We start from the raw sequence: 20,336 nt of genomic DNA on the forward strand, positions 1-20,336 counted from the left end.
TGACATAGTTGGAGTGAAACATCAGATGATCAAGAGATTAAAACTTGGAAGGGACGCTTTAATATCAGCAGGAGAAACTTGGGCTGAATTAATATTTTCAATAAAAATAAAATCTTGGTTATTTGGTATATATGTAAAATAATAACATGGAATGAACTGGTGTTATTTCAACTAGCAGAGAACAGAAAAAAAAAGCTAAATTAGAGATTTTATATTTCAATGCACGCTCTTCCTCACCAGAATAATTAGTATGGGAACACTCAAATTACTTTTTCACTGAACTGAAGTACCTCTTTAGAATTTTAAAGCATAGCATCACTTAAGCAGAGAGGAAGAACTCGGCTGAAAGCATGTGCATCAGAAACACTGAAAGGATAATGGAAGTGATGATTTCCTTTACAAAATGATCACATTTATCATAAATAAACAACAAATACAGATAATATACACAGAGCACTGGGGATGCACTGATTGTCAAGTCCTGGAGTGATACCAGTGCTATACTGATAAAGGTTCAAAGATTCCTTAATGTCATTGTGCACTCACATGGTGAAATTGACACACGCCTGCTCTTTAAAGGTGTGTATTTATGCTATCTGGTGGTTCTTGTTTTTATAGTCCTATAGCTTCTTCCAGAAGGCAGAGGGACAGTTTATTACCCAGGTGGATGGAGTCCACATCAACACAGGTAGCCTTTTTCTGGACACGGCGAGCATAGTTTGAGTTCAGATCTCGGAAAGAAATTCCCAAAATCCCCTGTACTATTCTCACTACCCGGGGCCAAGTCCTTTCTGTCCTGTGCTGTGCAGCTGCCATATCATCAGAATCAGAATCAGAATACTTTATTAATCCCGAAGGAAATTAGGGTTACAGCAGGCAGCACGCTAATGGCGCATGCGCACTCACAAAGGAACCTTCTGACCAACTTTACACAAACATCACATTGGGGAGACGTGTCAGAAAGGTAGGCTGATAGGAAAAAAAACAACGAAAATACATAACATGAGGTAAGAGGAGGAGAAAAAAAACTCCACTCAGACTGAGCTCCTAGTGGGAGAACAGTTTGATAACAGAAAAAAACACCTGAGCACAAAAAGCACATGACTATCAATACACCATAGAAACACAAGACAAGCAACAGGGGCGGGTAAGGAGTAAGAGAGAGCCGGTGTAGACAGCGCATCCGGTCCTGCAGCATGTCTGCGCTGGTCCAGTCAACTGCCATCTTCCCCAGTAGGGCACAAGCATCGAAGACGTTTGGAAAGGGAGGGGGGATCAGTGTGTGCATATCAGTGTATGTGTGTGTGTGTGTCCAGAGTTCAGCTGAGACAGTGCCCTTCGCCCTGCCAGGCTAAGTAAACAGTCTTCCAGCCAACCCAGGTGGCCTTGCATGGAATGGGGGGAACAGTCTAATATATATAGTATATCATACTGTCATACTGAGGCAGGGGATGCCTTCTTTTGTGATTATGTAGAAGTTTGTTAGCAGGCAAGGGGGTTGCTTTTAAAATGTACTTACTCTAATTAGGACAATATGACTTTGAGTTTGAATAGAGTATACTCATTGACAGCATGGGAGCAAGTTACTCTGGATACGTCTGTTTTAAACTTGCTTAGTCATTCAAATAATATTTGAATTCTCAAATGGACATGTTTTTCAAAATATGTACAAACAGCAAATGATGGCAGTGCATGCATTTAAACCATTGATGTCATACTGGCTGGAACGTTTCCTTACATGCAGGTTCAAGTTTACATGCGCAGTCAGAATAACACAGCAGTGGCATGACTGGTGTGACATATTCTTCTATTACTGGATGTCAGATGGTTTGCTGATGACAACCACTGAGGTGTGAAACATGCACCACTATACAACTCTGTGATCACATTTATGCATTCAAAATTTGATTTGGGCATGTTTTGCAGCTCCAGGTCTCTGGTCTTGAATCAACAGGGAGATGAGACTGACTTCACAAGGAAATACAAAAGGGCGAAAAACAGGGAAGAGACGAAGGAAACAGGAAGGGAAATAAGTAGATAAGGAAAACATACATGCAAAAGGACTAAATACGAAAGGAAGTGACATGAGAGAAAGAGGAACAGAAAGGGAGGAAAAACTAAACCAACTGGAAACCAAGAACAAGACTATGTTCACAGAATAGTACAAAAATAAGAAACACATTAAGACTAGGCAATGCAGGAATCTCATAATATTCAAATAACTAAATCGGTAAGTCCCAAAACGCAGCAAGATCAGAAAACAGACCCCGGAGCATGACAGGGATGCACTTAGTTATTCAGAGGACTGCACAGAATCCTGTGAAAACATGATTGTAGCATGTTTACATCATTTTAGCCATTACAATCTATTTAACAGGCATTACATTTGAAAGCAGAAATATTGGTTTGCTGGTGGAGGAAACGTCAGAGCAGAGCAACACATTCATATGGACACAGTGAAAGTACACAATAGGTTTCATGAAAATACATTTACTAACAAAAACTACAACATTGACTCTTAAAGAGAACATGAAATGCTAGACACACACAAGCTAATATACACCACTGAGCCCTGCTCTCAAATACTGACATAGATGTAACACTGGATTTAAGAAATCGAGGCTCAAAGTTCAAGTTTGAAAAACATGTTTAGCGCCATCTTCTGTCAGTACGGTACGTAACGTCATGCGGTTGGTCTGTTGCAGCTAATAGACTTACATTAGCTTATGTTAGCTAACTAGAGACAGATTCGCTGACTCAGAGGAAAATAACAACACTAAAACTAAAAATCAAAATGCTGTTTGTAAAGCACTTTATAAATGAGGATTGTGTAGAGGAGAGCCTGTTTGAGTCTATTAGTTTGAGTACTGACAGAAGACAGCTAAACTTTAACTTCTAGCTCTGATTTCTTAAATCCAGCTTCACAGACAGTCTAACATCTATGTCAGTTTTTGAGAGCAGGGCTCAATGGTGTATATTAGCTGTTATATGTGTAGCATTTCATGTCCCCTTTAACTAACTTAGCTATCTCTAACTAATTAGCTCCTCTTTTTTTCTTTAACTTTTTCTTTAAGTTCAACTAGCCGTCAGTATGATAAAATGTAGATGTAAAGGTTCCTTTAACAGAGAATAATAAAAAAACAGCTTGCATTTGTTTATCAGGGAATGATTGTATGAACAGTTAATACGCTGTAAATAAGAGACCTGAAAGACCAGACATATCAAACACAAACCGGTACAGACAAGTTTAAAGTTGAACTTGTGACTGAAACTAGGACATGATGCACGTTATCTGCATGTGGTCTGTCTGACCAGAGTGTGCTTTTGTGACCAGGAAGTAGCTGACAGAGAGAAAGCAGCTAACTCAGTGTGCTTTCAACAATTTGTTTAAACTAATAGACATTTATTTTAATAAAAGAACCCAAAAGAAGAGAGATTAAATGATCTTACCTACTTACATGGTTGACATGAAAATCAAGAACAGGACCACATGACTAAATATGGATGCTTTGTGGGGCAGATGATTTTTTATTAAGGTCATTACTGGGGAAGTATGTAAACAGAAGCAGAGTAGGCGAGCAAAACAGCATAACCAGGTCTGCCCTCGCCTGCGTGTTACACCATTATCTACATAAAAGCAGTTAATTCACACGTATTTAGGACACAAATGTGTACGTTGATTGCAGAATACACAAAACTGTGACTGCTTCACATATGAGTAAAACTCCATTAGTTACAGACATCACAGTCCCTGAAAGCTTTTCTGTTGTGCAAGCCACTCACAGATAATTCTGCAAATTTCTTTAACACCTGTTGTAAAAAAAGTTATATATAACCTTCTTATGGTCCAGATCTAAACATGGGGCCTTCATTTGAATGGCAGGGTCATGGTCAGCAGTGTTTAATTGTTATTGTTTTACATAGTGCAGCAGTGGAAAGTATGGAAGATGAAAAAAGTTTTACAAGTTTTTATTTGCAATTCACATCAGCGCAGTGAGATAGCGGTGGGTTATTGTTTTCTTTCGCGGTCCATTGACCTGCAGGTCAGAATAACCTGAGACATTTTGTGCCTCAAATTTGGTTTTTGTATGAGTTGGCTGATGCGAACTAGGGCAGATTTAATAGATTTAAGACTTCACCCTTACTGTTACTGAGTTTAAAAAAGCCTATCACATCAACTGTCTGTGTCTACGTTTATATTCTTTAGATTTGCAATGTTTGTGGGGATGAGGAAATATACATATATATATATATATATATATATATATATATATATATATATATATATATATATAAAAAACACCCAGCACGCCCCTGCGGGCGGTTTATCCTTCAAGCTCGGGTCCTCTACCAGAGGCCTGGGAGCTTGAGGGTCCTGCGCAGTATCTTAGCTGTTCCCAGGACTGCGCTCTTCTGGACAGAGATCTCCGATGTTATTCCCGGGATCTGCTGGAGCCACTCGCCTAGCTTGGGAGTCACCGCACCTAGTGCTCCGATTACCACGGGGACCACCGTTACCTTCACCCTCCACATCCTCTGGAGCTCTTCTCTGAGCCCTTGGTATTTCTCCAGCTTCTCGTGTTCCTTCTTCCTGATATTGCTGTCATTCGGAACCGCTACATCGATCACTACGGCCGTCTTCTTCTGTTTGTCTACCACCACTATGTCCGGTTGGTTAGCCACCACCATTTTGTCCGTCTGTATCTGGAAGTCCCACAGGATCTTAGCTCGGTCATTCTCCACCACCCTTGGGGGCATCTCCCATTTTGACCTCGGGACTTCTAGGTTATACTCGGCACAGATGTTCCTGTACACTATGCCGGCCACTTGGTTATGGCGTTCCATGTATGCCTTGCCTGCTAGCATCTTGCACCCTGCTGTTATGTGCTGGATTGTCTCTGGGGCATCTTTACACAGCCTGCACCTGGGGTCTTGCCTGGTGTGATAGACCCCAGCCTCTATGGATCTTGTACTCAGAGCTTGTTCTTGTGCTGCCATGATTAGTGCCTCCATATTAGTTATTATTAGAGGCACTAATATATATATATATATATATATATATATATATATATATATATATATATATATATATATATATATATATATATATATATATATATTTCTCCAGCTTCTCGTGTTCCTTATATATATATATATATATATATATATATATATATATATATATATATATATATATATATATATATATATATATATATCTCCAGCTTCTCGTGTTCCTTATATATATATATATATATATATATATATATATATATATATATATATATATTTATATATATATAAGGAACACGAGAAGCTGGAGAAATACCAAGGGCTCAGAGAAGAGCTCGAGAGGATGTGGAGGGTGAAGGTAACGGTGGTCCCCGTGGTAATCGGAGCACTAGGTGCGGTGACTCCCAAGCTAGGCGAGTGGCTCCAGCAGATCCCGGGAATAACATCAGAGATCTCTGTCCGGAAGAGCGCAGTCCTGGGAACAGCTAAGATACTGCGCAGGACCCTCAAGCTCCCAGGCCTCTGGTAGAGGACCCGAGCTTGAAGGATAAACCGCCCGCAGGGGCGTGCTGGGTGTTTTTTATATATATATATATATATATATATATATATATATATATATATATATATATATACATATATATATATATATATATATAAATATGTATGAATGTGTGTGTGCATATGCACAGTGTGGCCTGCTTTGGATTTAAACAAAAAATGAAAAATGAGCTGAACATATACTTCTGTCTTTTAGTCATGTTAGCAGCATGATCTTAAGGAGGCCAGTATCAGCTCAGCTCACTGTCTTTTGAATTAGCTTTAATTAAAGTCTGTAAGCCACTTCAGGTGAGTTGACTTTTGTACCGTGAGGTTCACTGTCGTCCTCCAAGCGCAGATTATTTTTAACCTTCCTGCCTTCTTGGGACCTTTTTGTGCCACTGCTATGTGTTAAATGGCTGCCATTTCCACTGTGTTCAGTGGAATATAACCAAACTTGCCACAGGATAGTTTTTACCTGTCAATGTTAATATTCCAGTGTGAATTCCTTAAATCAACCTAAAATGGCTGAGCAGCAGAAATCCCCACACCCATCACCCTGGGGACCATTTTCTGCCCATTGACTTCCATTATAAACGCTATTTTTCAACCCCAAATTATCATCATATGATTTTATTTTTTCTTCTTTTCTTGGATGTCAATGAAGACTCAGGGCCTTGAAGTTTTAATTTTTAAATTGCAAAAAAGATGCAAAAAAAATAATGGCAGGTCAAAATGTATGTTGGTGCCAATCTTTGGTCCATCTAAAGGCCTACTTATAATGACAATCACATATTACTTCAACTGGTTTTTTGTGGAAATATTTAGTTTCGTTTTTTGGTTTTTGGGGCTTATAACACAGGGCGCTCATGTAATAACACTGGGATTTGAAGGGTTAAAACAACGAAAATATAATTAAAACTTTACATGAATATTTCAGGGAGAAGTAGTTTTACAAGGTTGGCTAATTTAAAGTGGAATAAAATATGGATATATGGTCTTTTTATGGCGTGGCTGAGAATGGTCCCTAGGGTGATGGGTGTGAGTTTTTTAAAGGATGGCAGGAGGGCTATGCATCACGTTTGGTAAAAGCAAATTTTTGCACCTGGCAGAATGTTTCCTCTGTGGAACGTGTTTACATGTCATTAAAATAGATGTAAAACAAAGCCTTCTTTGTTGAACTGGTTGAGCAAGATCTGTCACGTGCTGAAAGCATGATCGCTTCCATCTAATGACACATATGGTGGCTAAGAGTTTCATTGGTGACTTTTAGTCTTAGTTGCTGAGTAGTATTCTTAATGGGTAGTAGATAGTCATCAATAACGCATTGGTGATTAGTATCTCAGGGTGGTTAAAAAAGCACCCTAACTCACTTTTTCTGATAGTGGCTTATAATCATATGACTGACGTATCACCGGATCATCTTGTTGCCAACACACAGACCAGTGTAAAAAGGGAAATGACTAGCAGACAGCGGTCCATCCATGTCAGCCATGACTGACTAAAGATTAAAATAATAGTTAGAAGAATTTTTCAAAAAGTTCAGATCCTTTTGAAAGTTTATTTGACAAAAACACAACATGGCATTAGTGGTGCTTAACCTTTAGTTTGTTGTGTTTTACTCACCTGACAACCCAAAAGGTGTTTCAGGGTCATGACTGCTTACATATATGCCTCTCTCTCTCTCTTTCTCTCTCTCTCTCTCATTGTGTGTCTGCGCAAATTCAAAAGTACACAAGTGAGATTAAAAGAGGATGTGGTGGAGCAGTTAGGCCTAAACAGATCTTCCTAATTTCTGTAACCTTTAGCAGAGTGATACCTGATGTGTTCTCACAGATAAACTTCCTTTTTTTAAAAAAAAAGAAAAATAGCCAAAATTTCTTTTTTTTAAAAAAGCCCCGACAAATCCAGTTTCAGTTTAAAACTTTTAGCTGCATTAACAGGAACATGCAACGGCAACATCTGGTACACTAAGGAATGAGACACTGGGTGGCGAAAGGCTGAGCGACTTGCAGGATGGTGGGACGATAACCCGTTTAAGAACATGAAAGGCCGATGACACATGAAAGGCTGATGTAAGAACAGACCGTGTGTAGGTGGAAGAATTTTGTAACAACCTGTCTGCTCACGTAGCACTCGAAATTGCTGAAACCTCACTGATGCTCGATGCATATCATGATTTTGAACTATAGTAGTAACTTTGGCAGTCTCAAAGACACCAAAGATCCTCGGCTGCACAAAAAAACGTGCAAGGCTTCTATTGGTTTAATGGCATGGCCGGCATTCTTCAGTCAGTGTAAACAATCCATAGTGCAGCTGCAACAGGCTGATACAATATAGAATGCTTTTTATATGGACAGTTTAAAATGAATAGTTCTTTGTGATGGTATCCCCTTTTCACTGGGGAAAAATGTATATTAAGGAGTTTAAAGGGATTTTTTAAAAACCCTGCTGGCTCAGCAAAACATGATTACTAAACTTGCTACTTTAAAATAATTGTCAAAAAAGCAAAACAAAGGAAACAAACAAAACGATTAGGCTCTCGAGGTCCTCCTAATTTTCAGTGTGTTTGCATTGAGCTAAACTAAGCTAACGTAGTTATATGAGGCCAGCTGCTTCCTGTTTACATCCTGTGCAAAGGATTTTTTCTTAAAAACAGTTAAAAAGAATTACTTATATAACATGGAAAAGAAATGAGGCCACAGTTTCAAGATTAGGTGTCCTGGTACGTTGTGCTGTTCTACATATCATAAACCCACTGGGTAGTAAATACTATAACTGTGAGACAGTTTATGAATGACTGAGAAAAAGAAATGAATGAACTGCTGACTAAGTCACTTCCTGTATTCTTAAAAAGGTGTTTAACTAAAGCTTAAGCGGCTCTTCTTTGTGTCTCAAAAAAACCATGTAGTCACAATGTACATTTAAAACAGTTTGTTTTTATTATTTGTCACAAACCCATTTATTATTCACATTCGCAAACTGGAATACATTTTTTTTAACATATAGCTTATAATAGATTACTATCATTACAATGTATCGGCTTACTGTGTCAGCACTGATGTCACTATGTAAAAAATGTTAAATTCACAAGGCTGTGCATAATATCCACATCTAGATACATCTACTTTTTTATTGCTTTAGTGAAATAACAATAAACTTCAGATGATGTGCATGTGCAGATATCGGATTGTGCAGTTTCATTTTGTGTGGATGGCGTTGACCACACATGCTTCCTGGTGCCTCACTCAGAAAGTCCCCAGCATTCTCTTTAGAGAACTGTGGCATTTTGGGAAAGCAGTCGTGACCTGTACACAGCATTTCCAAGCACACTGTCTGCTTCTTAGCAAACTCTTCTCACAGATTTTCACTAAAGTGCCGGCTAAGTCTTTTTAACAAGTTCAGATGAGGCCACTCCCAATTTATTTTCCAACTCTTTAGAAAAGTATGAATGTAATGGAAATAAACTGGGTTTAGTTTTGGTGTCCATCACCACCAGTCTCAGGACAAACAAGCAGACGTCACGGCTCCTCTCAGGTAGTCCAGTACTGGGCGTAGCGTCAAAGTCCAGCTTTTACACACACAAAGTCTCAGGCTCCACTTCTTTTTACATGTTCACCGATTGTGATGTGGAGTCCGTTAAAGTCCTGTAAATGTCAGACTTGAGGAAACGTGGGTAAGAGTCCCTCTCCATTAACCCGTAGACGATCTTTTGAGCGTCATCAAAACACACTGTAGAAGGCGCCTCTATGTTCTGCTGGATCCTTTCCCTCGTCTTTTGATCAATGTTGATCTGGAAGCAGAGGAAACATAATGAGGACCAATGAAGAAAAACTAAAGCAGCCAGCGCTCCTTGTTCTGTAAAGTGCCATAAATCTGTCTGGATTATCAAGAGCTACATACCTCTCTGGGAGATTCAGCTTGAATGTAGCGTTTGAAGATCTTTTTCGCCCTGGATGACATCCTGAAGGAATTTCTTATCTTCTTAAACTCCTCACAAACCACCCAAAACTCAATGTTTTCATCACTGAACTCCGACTTCAGGAATGCCTGGAATATCTTCATTCCATCTAAAGATGGTAAAAAAAAGATCTGCAGTTAGCCATTGTTTTTCGACATTTAGTGACTAAGATGAGTCTGAGACAGTGTATTGATTAACTTACATTTGGATGAAAGAAGCCTCTCAAGTGATTGTGACCACTGAGACATATCTTCAAAACAAAGCCTGTAAACGAGGAGAATAAAGTTAGCACAGTTATCCATACATGAAGCATAAAATATGAGCAGGGTTTGCTTTTAGCTTGTAGTTGAGTTTTTTCTCACTTACCCCTCAGTTTTTGTGGCTTGGGATGATTTACGCTGCAGCCGATACTTCAGGTTTCCCCCTCTGGTTAATCAAACAGAAATGAACAAAAGTTATTTTACTTATATTCAAACAAAAACAAGACAAGATGTAATGATATTGATTGGCCAGAATAAATTTTACCTGTATTTCTCTGTCTTCTTGTTGTCAGTGTCCATGTTGATTTGCTGAAGCTCCTTTGTTGGAGATGTGACTAAACCTGGCATGGCAACAATTCTTTGCACATGTATGACTAAATGTTGGGCTCTTAGAGAGTTATGAGATCTCTAACTGCGTCTGTTTGACGAGCCCGCGCAGCGTTGCCTTATATATCTGCAGAGACGAACGTCACATTCTGCAGCAACCACACGACAAAGAGGAAGTTGGGGAATGACGCAAACGAGCAAACAGACAGACAGCAAATAGCTACAGGTTTCTGTTCATACTGTACTCAAACGTGCATCATTACTTGTTTGGTTTAAAGTCAGTGGATGCAAATAGGCCAGTGGAAATTTCTGCAGCAGATAAGCAAATGCTTTAATCTCTATTCCACTTTGCCTCGAGAGCCAGTACCACTGTTCTAACTTTTGGAAACATTAGTGAACTAGATGCTGAGGCTATTTCAGCTCTCACAGTCAAATTTAAACATAGCATGTTCTTGCTCCTTAGCCTTGTTGGTCATTTGCATTATATGGGCCAAAAAATCCACTGAGATAACGAAAGACTGCATCTTTGCATTAGCTAAAGCAGCGGTGTCCAGTTAAATGCAGAAATTCCTCTGCTCTCTTGAAATATATATTGTATTTTTTAAAGAAGAAACACGTTCCTGCATTTGAAAATGATAACCTCTGAGTTCACTACAGTCAGAGAGTCTGGCGCTACAATTGTGCGTACACCACCATGAGCTCTAGCCTCTAATACAGGAATGTCAAACATGGACAAAGAGTGAAACTCAGCCCATTGGCTTTGCAAGTGTAAAAATGATCTTGTAGCATGGTTATGAAAATGCATGGAAAGAATAAAAAGATATGTCTAGATCTTGACAAACTGTTTCAATCATAAAAAGTAAAAGAATAGTTTTACAACACATGTGAAGGTTTGTACTTTTCTTATGTATGGTTAATAAGTCTCTGTAGATTCTCAGTCATCCAGGACATGGAAGTTCTAAGTGGGGGCTGTCCCTTTTCACACCTTGCCTCATCACATGAGGCAAGGTGTGAAAAAAGTTGGATGTAAGCCTCAACACTGAAGTTTACGGGAAGCCAACACACATACAGACCAGTAGCTACTCTTTGACTGCCACCACCCTCTGGAATACAAACTTGGGGTTATCAGGACCCTGCAACACCGGGCAGAAAACATTAACTCTGAGCCCGAAGGAAACAAAAAGAAACACACACCTAAAGAAAACACTTACAACATGTCGTAATTTCAACTGGGCCTTCATCAAATCAGTAATGATCCACAGTAAAGGTCAGACAACAACTAGCAAGAAACAGAGTGACAAGCAGAACAATGTTGTCATCCCTTATGCATCAGGTTCATCAGAGAAACTCAGGTGAGTTTTCTCTAAGCACGACGTCTCAGTGCACTTCGGACCCAGCCACATACTCAGACAAAAACTGGTTTATCCCAAGGACAAAACTTCCAAACACAAGTTAAGGAATCCAGTCCACGCTGTGCAGTGCGTCAAGGAGTGCTCGGACCTCTACACTGGAGAAACCAAGCGGTCAGCCACTTCAACAGTACAAGACTCAGTTGAACATCTGCACCCAACTGACAAAGGTCACTCTTTTAAGGACGCCAACGTTCACATTTTGGACAGAGAAAGACAAGTAAAAGAGGCCATCTACATCCCTGTGAACGACCATTATTGAACAGAAGGAGTGGATTATGTCACCAACTGCCTGCCACCTACAGTGCAGTCATGAGCTCGCTTCCCAGGTGTCTCAACCCCAAGTCACATCTTGCATCAGGTGACCTCAACAGGTCACATGATAGAGAAGCGCGAGATCTCACAGTGGTTACACCTGAAACCTCCAGTGGTATCACCCACGCCTTTGTTCAAACCTTGGCTCATGTGATTAATAGTGAGTACCTCTTAGGGACAGCCGCCACTAGGTATTAAATACCTGTGACCCTCTACCTTTTGTTTTACAACTGAAGAAGCCTTTTGGATGAGAGCTGAAATGTCTTCACAAAAGCTTGAAGAAGTCAAGTTGCTCTCTTTTTCAAGCTCCTTAAACTACAGGTAATAAGATATCTCACATTTAATATGAATGGCTTATTAAATGTGAACTTTCCTTGTACTGCATCACATGAAAAGAAAGTTAGGTTATTGTGCAGCTCTTTTACTGATCTGCCCACTTAATATCAAATTGGGGTACATCTAAACCAGGAACTAAAGTGACTTTGACACCACGGCTCTATTTGCTAAATCTTAAATAAACATAAATTGACCTGACGCAATATCATAGTTCTGCTTTGGCTATTTGTAAATTTGTCAAAGCTAACTGAAGACCTTCGTTCTTTAGTAGCATTTGCTACTTGCTTCTATCCATCCATCCATCCATCCATCCATCCATCTTCATCCGCTTTATCCGAGGCTGGGTTGCGGGGGCAGAAGCCTAAGCAAACTTGCTTCTAAATTCAGATAAAACTGAAGTTATTATACTCGCACTATACTTGCACAGAGGGGCTCGCTTGATTGATGGGGTTTCTCTCTATTATTGTGGGGTCTCTATATTACAATACAAAGCACCTTAAAGCAAGTTTTATTAAACTGAACCAAACTGAACTGAATTTGCCATTGTGGGAGTTACTTAGTAAAAGTTTATCCCCCCCTTTGGTGTTTGCAGCTGATTGTGCAATAAAATCAAACCAGCTATGTTATATGGTTTCATAAATCTCCCACATGACACCTAACCTTTCTATAAATGAGTATTTTAACACCCATATGGTGAACAAATTCAAGATTCAATGTCAGATGATGCAAGAACAGCTGACATGCTGCCTCTTTTGTATCTACTTTAACTGCGGCTCAAACACTGCCTCATATATTATGCACCACTTTGTGGTAAATTTCTCTTGTGTCTTTTGGCAGACTTTTGTAATACGGGTTTTGTTTCTGTTTACAATCTCTTGCCGGTGGAGGCAGAGAGGAAACATGGGGGAAAGAGAGGGGGACGACAAAGGTCACATGTCGGAACCAAACCACGGACAGTGTGGGTTATGTGGTGTGATGCTTAGACCACTAAGCCCCCTCAGTGTTTCCATTTTAGACACAATTGAAGCTCAGGCACAGAAAGTATAACACAATCTCTGTTTTAGAAACGTAAAGCTCGGGAAACATTTTGATCTAAAACCTGACATCGGTCAACATCATGGAGGAAAAACTACTAACGTCCTCGATTAGCATCCTTAATCCTTCCCCAGGCCTGTGAGCTGTGACAGTTTGGCTTTCCCCTGTCTTCCAACAAAACCTCTTAAGAGACAACAAGTCGTGAAACTGTTTCACTCTTTACTTCCTGCTTCTTTGTTGACAGGAACCTTTCATCTGTTCTCTGGAGGTCTAAAGTGTTTTTAAAATTCCAGTAACCCCTTTGCATTCATAAATTTATATACATTTCAGTTTTAGTTCCTCTCTTTTTGTGCCCCAGTTTAATCCCAGTGATGTAAGCAACAGATAACATAGATAAGCACTTCATGTGGGAGATGTAGGTCAACTTCTTCTTCTTCTCCCCCCCCCCCCCCCCTTTTTAATGACTGTTAACTTTACAATGAAATGCTAGTCAGTTAGGTTACACCTTTATGAGACCTTAATAACATTTTATGAACTGCTTTAACAGTTGTTTCCTGTTTTTCTTTCTTTTTCTTTGGACAATTCATGTATGTTTTAATTTCTGGAGCCACTTGGTGTGTCAAATATTAAATAGTAGTACTTTCTATTATTAGCTTATTATTATCATTAAACAGATGAGATTTTATTGTGAAATGTACAAAAAATGTATGAATGAAGATTGTCCACTTATGCTCCAGTTATGCCTCATCATATTGCATCATAGTTCTTGTAGTGTATAACTAAATCCTCAACAAGGAGAAGGCCAAACAGCTGCTAACCCTGCATCTCTGAGAAGAGTTGAGGTTTCCTTACAGCTGTCATTCACTAATTGACTCTAAAATCCTTTTTACTTGGAAACCAGTTATTAAGGGTTCTAGCTGCTCTAAAAAATGGGTCAGCGTTGCTCTCTGTCTTCCTTTTGTATCTTGTAAAATGACTCAGCAGATATAAGCGTGCTTCACAGATGAACACTGTTGGTTAGTTTCTTGGTACACCCCTTTGCTGTTTCACTTGTTTAAAAGCCACATTTAAGGGCAAAGACAAAGTGACAGTCATCAGGACCCATGGTGTTTGAACCAAGAGTGCCACTTTCAGCATCCTAGCATGACTGCAATGCTAATGCTATTCAGTATGCTACAAATATGGCTCTTGTCTGTTCCCACAGCAGTCTGTCTAGCAGTATTGAAAAACATGCCGTGCCATTGGGGCACTTTAAGTTCATTTATTTGCTCATATGACTAATGATAGCGCCAAAGAAAAGAAAAGGTTAGCATTACAAGCTAATTTTAATCTGTTGTCGTTCGTGTGTTCTTAAGACAGAAAGCTAACGTGGGAAGAAAGATAGAGTTGAATTTATTGTCTGGAAATCATCAACAAGCATCAACAAATGAATAAAATAAAAAATCACCCAGCAGTTGCTGAAGTATTTTAGTTTAGTACTGATGTAGCAGCCTGGCTTATAGCAAAAAGCCTCTCTCAGCTGCTTTACTGTACCTGGTAGTCTGCTATTGGAGATTTTTAACGATAACTTTTCATTTGTTTTCATCATCTGCTTTTGATTTCAGCGTCATACTACTCTTTCACCTCACTCACTTGTAATGTTTTCCTGTAAAGTTTCAGTAAATCTACGCTCTCAGCTAAAAGAATGAATCCTAATGTCTTTATGGCAGCCATAATGACATTAGGCTGACATTAGATGTTCGCACGATTTCACAAGATTCCCTCTGTTGTGAAATCAACTGAAAGCCGCTGGCTGCTGAAGAGTTAACAAATGTTAAGAACATGTTAAGAATGCATGGAGGGGAAAAGAGCAACTAACAACAGTCTTGTCTGTGAAAAAAAAAGGAGCTGTACATAACCTCATTCATGTGTAGCGGTAAATGTAATCAGTTTCTCCTGAGGTATACAGTGCTTTGTCTGTACTTTTCTTGTGAGTGACAGGAAACACTTTCTGTCAAAATGCAGATGTGCCTGTGGTGACATTACTGTTATTGTTATCTCATTTTCTTTACCGGTCGCAACACCCATCCGTGAATTTCCTCCAAATGTTGTGACTGTGAGAACCCAAACCTTCTTCAGAACCTTTCGTTTTTGTCTTTATCACTTCCTGCGCTCAGTATCCTGCAGTTTTTGCTCGGCTACACATTTCTTCATGAATGCGTGTGTAGAGCAAACACCCTGTTTTTCAAACGCAGTGAACTTAGTCTTCCTCCCACAAAGAGGTGAAAGCCACCAGCGTTGTCTCAAAGAAGAGGAAGTTGCGGCAATATGTCTGCACAAAACAGAACGCTGTCTTTCAAACATCTGAAACAGCTCTTAAAATAAATCCCCCCGCCAGCCCTCACACTCAGTACCACCAACAGAAACTGAAAAAAAAATGTCCATCCACCACTGAGTAGTCACACGGAGAAACCATGCTGCGCCCACATCCACTTTCCAAACAAAAAAAGGGACATCAGTGAAAAAGTGGTATTTTGTACTTGACATTCATTATGTTGATTCATATTACCTTCATATGAACATTTTCTCTTTTTTATCTTGTTTTTGTGGACCTGAACATTATGTCTAAATACAAAGTAATAGAGAGCCTGTTTTTTAGTGTGCTCTCTTCCATTTGCATTATTTTTGCATAGACTATTATATGAGCTAGTAAAGTTCACCCTGTCCCTGCCAGAAATAAACAAACGCAGAGGAGAACTGTGTCATACTTTCTAAAAACTGTACTGCCTCACAACATTTTGAAGGGATATAAAATACTTTTTAGGGATAACATGAAACTAACTTAGTTGTGACTGAAAGTGCACACCCACAAGCCCGCGTCTGATGAGGCAAATGTAGATTCAGACTCCTGATTCATGCAGTTCCTCTTCACGTAAACGCTCTGACTTCTTAAAACTGCCGAGCAGATGACACACAAACTTTAGTGGAAGTCTCAAGTATTTCATTGTCCCCAGGCTGTGCTTCTTGTTTAATGAAGGATGTAAAGAACTCTGTTGCCATCTGCTGTTTGTGTGACAAATGACCACATTACAGTAACCCAGGTGATTTGCATTGCATACAAAAAGACCACACCCGGATGTCAGGTTTTGTTTTTTGATATTTCAAGAAGTGCATGCAAAGCAGACAAGAAAACGTTCCATAGAACACAAAACTGAGGCAGAAATGTAACAATATTTATTCGCATAAGAAAGTGGAAGTTCTCAGAGCGTAAGACAGTTTATATTTGCACGAAGTGTTATATAAAGCGTTGATAATACTTTACAATAAAGGAATTATCTTCATTATTAACTGTATGTGGGAGGGGAGAAAACAAAAGAAAAGACTTATAGGCACTTTTTTTTTTTACTTAATTAAGGGATAAAGTATAATACAAGCTGTAAATTCAACTTAAGCTACTAAATCACACAGACTAAGAAAACCCCCCACCTCCACTAGACTAAGGATCTGGATTGTATAGGATAAACCTGTTATCCACGCTGAAATCAAAGAGTGCTACAGCAGATCAGAATTGAGCTGAAGACATCATGAGCCTCGGCCTGAGAGGCTGTCATTTTTAATACAGTCACCTTGAATCGTTTCTCCTCAGGAGTCCCTGATAGATGTCAGATTTTAGGAACCGCGGGTAGCAATCCCTGGCCAACAGACTGTAAATGTGCTTCTGAGCTGTATCAAACGAAGTCAGGGTCGGCTTGGAGATGTTATTTGTAATGCTTTCTCTTGTACTGCAGTCTATGTTGATCTGGAATCAAGCAATGTCATACAAAAACTACATTACAGCTGTTCCTTCCATCATCACCTGCTGTCTGTCTGCACAGAAATCTGCTTACATTTCTGCAATTTTACCACCATGAAATGCACAGTTTTATTGCAGATGCTATGCGACTATAGATCTACTAACTGCTAAAAAATTAATATGAAAATTTAATTCCAGCAAAATCCTGTTTTATATGCTCAGATTATTTACCTGTCTTGGTGCTTCTGTTTGGACAAACTCAGAGTAGATCCGGTTAGCGGAGGAGATCATCTCTGGGACTGTCTTAATCTTTTTGTACTCCTCGCAGTCGAGCCAAAACAGTATATTCTCCTCGCTGTACTCTGACTTCAGGAACTCCCGGAAAGCTATCTGCCCGGCTAAAAGTCACAGACCAGAGTAAGCGAGTGGGAACCATGCACATGCAAGCAAATATATATCATACAGAATCAGAAGAGACTCTCACCTTTACAGCTGAGGACTTTGTCCACAGACTCACTCCAAGTCTCAACATCCCCAAGTGGATCCGTGGGAAAGCAACAGAATCTACCCTTGAAAAGAGCATTAAGATCTATCACTAGCCCAAATGTCTGTGACTCCCCACATTACAACACCCCGCCTGCAAACCGTACCTGCAAAGGGTCTTTTTAAGATATCTCAAAGATTTGTTAAATGCATCAAGCACCTGAGAGCAACCTCCTATCAATACAAGACCCCTTCAGAAATAGACACAGTCCAAAGTTAGACTTGCAGTGAATGGAAAGCCTTTTGGCATTTTCCACATGGCTGCTGTAAGTTGTTTCCTGCTGAAAATGGTAAAGGCCGAATAATCAAATATGCAGTAACTCACTTTATCGCCATCTCCTCGTCCTCTACAAAGGGAGACAGAGATAAGATCCTGCCAGACTGAAGATGGGGTTGTGATTGTTTGGAAATGAGAGAGTCGAGTGAGTGAACAAATCTAAATGACCCACACCCAGCACGAGTGGAATATATGGAAATCTGTATGCAAAGTGTTATTGTTGGGAGAGACAGGGCATCCGTCCATGTCTGCGGTACCTTGAGGAAGAGAGAGCTTGACTGTGATTTCAATTCTACTAACTGTTGACCAACATTAACCTAGACATGGGAGATACTTGCATCACACCAAGGCTGAATAAATAAATAATTCCAGCACATGAATTTCTTACAGTCATTTATTTGCTGCTTAGTAAGAACTGCAATCAAGTTGTTTTTCTTTTCTTTTCTTTTCTTTACAAAAAAAAACAAAAAAACAAAAATGAGCCTAATTAAGAATATAGGATACAGGGCCTGCTGTGGCAAAGCACAACATGCGAGATTTAGAATATGATTTAACTAAACTAATGATCGGTGCTCAGGAAGCTCTGGAAGATCCTGGCCATATGCAAATATCCATAAACAAATCTGCTGTTAAGGAGAAGCCTCGTCATCCTTCCATTTGCATATTAGCAGTGTTATGTGACAATAGCACAAGTCAGCTCTGATTTATTGGTATGCCTTCAAGTGTTGTGATAGAAATGTTTTATGTTCTTAGATTAGTCTACCGCAAGAGCCAATCTGTGCTGACAGAAAATTAAAGTCTCAATCTAAATGCTAATGCTAGCCTGGAATGCCAACAGTGGGAACGCTAACATGCTGGTGTTGGGCAGATGCTGTGTAACCATTACTATATTGTGTTGTGCAAAAGTCTTGAGCTACCCCTCATTTCTTCATATTATGCTTCCAAGAAGCCAGAGTCCCGCGTGATTTTCCCAATGCAGTCCGAGAAATACATTTCCAGGCTTTATGATGGGCCTTTTAAATTTTTCTTTGGATATTTCAATTCACTCCTTTTACCTGATAATTTTCAGAGGATTTTTTTCATTGTTTGTTTTTTTTTTGTTTTTTTTTTTACAGTACATAACACTGACTTATGAATCATTCAACCATGAAAGAGGTACTTAACATATTACATAACATAACTTATCATATTTAGCAAAGAGCCAAAATACACAGTTTGTTTTCATTACTTTCTGTGAAAAAATGCCAAAGATAACACAGTTTACAGCAATAAAATAGTATTTTTGCAATAAAAAAATGATTCCCAAAGAGCTATTAACCAAAAAGTGGCCTATCTGAGCATGGTGTGCAGTGTTTACTTAAAAATCTGAGGAAAATGGACAAGTAGAGGACAAAAGAAGAGGTGGCAGATGAAAAGTATCTGAGAGCTGTGTCCTTAAGAAATAGGAAAACAATCCAATAAAGACCTGACAAAGGACCCAAGAGAGTCATCTGGCCTTTCAGTTGATTCATTTGCTGTTCACTGAAACCTCATCAGAAAGGTCTAAGTGTAAGGGTGGCTGTCAAGAAGCCATTTTTAACGATCACACAAGACCTGCACTGAAAATTTAGTGGTAAATCCAAAACTGAAAATTTTGGTTAAACTGTCATCATTGGTGACAGAGGAGGTCAGGAGAGAGATACAATGGTGGTAAATGGCCTGTATTTGTATAGCGCTTTACTAGTCCCTAAAGACCCCAAAGCGCTTTACACATCCAGTCATCCACCCACTCACACACACATTCACACACAGGTGACAGCAAGCTACATTGTAGCCACAGCCACCCTGGGGCGCACTGACAGAGGCGAGGCTGCTGGACACTGGCGCCGCCGGGCCCTCTGACCACCACCAGTAGGCAGTGTCTTGCCCAAGGACACAACGACCGAGACTGTCCGAGCTGGGGCTCGAACTGGCAACCTTCTGATTACAAGGCAAACTCCCAACTCTTGGGGATGTCTACAGCCATCTGTAAAATGTGGCAGAGGTTGTCTCATGGTTTAGGGCTGCATTTTAGCCAGGAGTGCTGGAGAGCTTGTCAAAATTGAAATTATTAACACAAAAATAGCATCTGGAAAGCAACTGATTGAAAAGCTTCATTTGTCAGCATGACAATGACATGACAAACACAGTATATGCAGAAAAAGCATAACAGGATAGAAAAACAGTGGAACACTAACAGTCATGGATTGGCCTCCCCAGAGCCCGAACCTCAATATTATTGAAGCAATGTGGGATCACATTAACAGGGAAGAATACAAAAGACAGTGTTAAGGTTCAAATATTGAGGAAGGAGAGTACAAACAACCATTGGTCCAGAAGATCTTGGTCAAACAATTGATTTTAATGAATACACGCGTGGGAAGACCACTCTGTACGCAGACAGGAATTAATCTTCGACTTAATCAAAGCATACACAGATTTTTATAGCATCAGGGTTTGAATTAATGACGCCCCTTCATACGTCACCGACAGAATATATACATACGTCAAATCAAAACCACAATGACTT

At 39.6% G+C, this 20,336-nt stretch overlaps 2 protein-coding genes across 3 annotated transcripts; both read right to left on the minus strand.

Moving 5' to 3' along the window:
* Positions 1–8,472: 8,472 nt before the first annotated feature.
* Positions 8,473–10,210, minus strand: LOC146553969 (regulator of G protein signaling 13-like). Its single transcript, XM_085255159.1, has 5 exons — positions 10,040–10,210; positions 9,881–9,940; positions 9,717–9,778; positions 9,457–9,623; positions 8,473–9,346 (listed from the first exon to the last, which is right to left on the minus strand). The coding sequence occupies exons 1-5, from the start codon at positions 10,120–10,122 to the stop codon at positions 9,161–9,163; spliced, it is 558 nt and encodes a 185-aa protein (XP_085111285.1). The 5' UTR covers positions 10,123–10,210; the 3' UTR covers positions 8,473–9,160.
* Positions 10,211–16,394: 6,184 nt separating this feature from the next.
* rgs1 (regulator of G protein signaling 1) lies at positions 16,395–18,023 on the minus strand. Of its 2 annotated transcripts, XM_085254520.1 has the most exons (5): positions 17,837–18,023; positions 17,619–17,702; positions 17,453–17,532; positions 17,200–17,366; positions 16,395–16,974 (listed from the first exon to the last, which is right to left on the minus strand). In XM_085254520.1, exons 1-5 carry the CDS (start codon positions 17,845–17,847, stop codon positions 16,798–16,800), a joined length of 519 nt encoding a protein of 172 aa, XP_085110646.1. In that variant the 5' UTR covers positions 17,848–18,023; the 3' UTR covers positions 16,395–16,797. The 2 variants fall into 2 exon arrangements, with proteins under 2 accessions (XP_085110646.1, XP_085110647.1); XM_085254521.1 differs by lacking the exon at positions 17,619–17,702 and having other exon boundaries at positions 17,837–18,019.
* Between the last annotated feature and the right edge of the window lie 2,313 nt (positions 18,024–20,336).

This window comes from Mchenga conophoros, linkage group LG18 (genome assembly GCF_057382185.1).
Source record: "Mchenga conophoros isolate Kocher_MC1m ecotype Shallow Benthic linkage group LG18, M_conophoros_male_GT1.1, whole genome shotgun sequence".
NCBI classification, from domain to species: Eukaryota; Metazoa; Chordata; class Actinopteri; order Cichliformes; family Cichlidae; genus Mchenga; species Mchenga conophoros.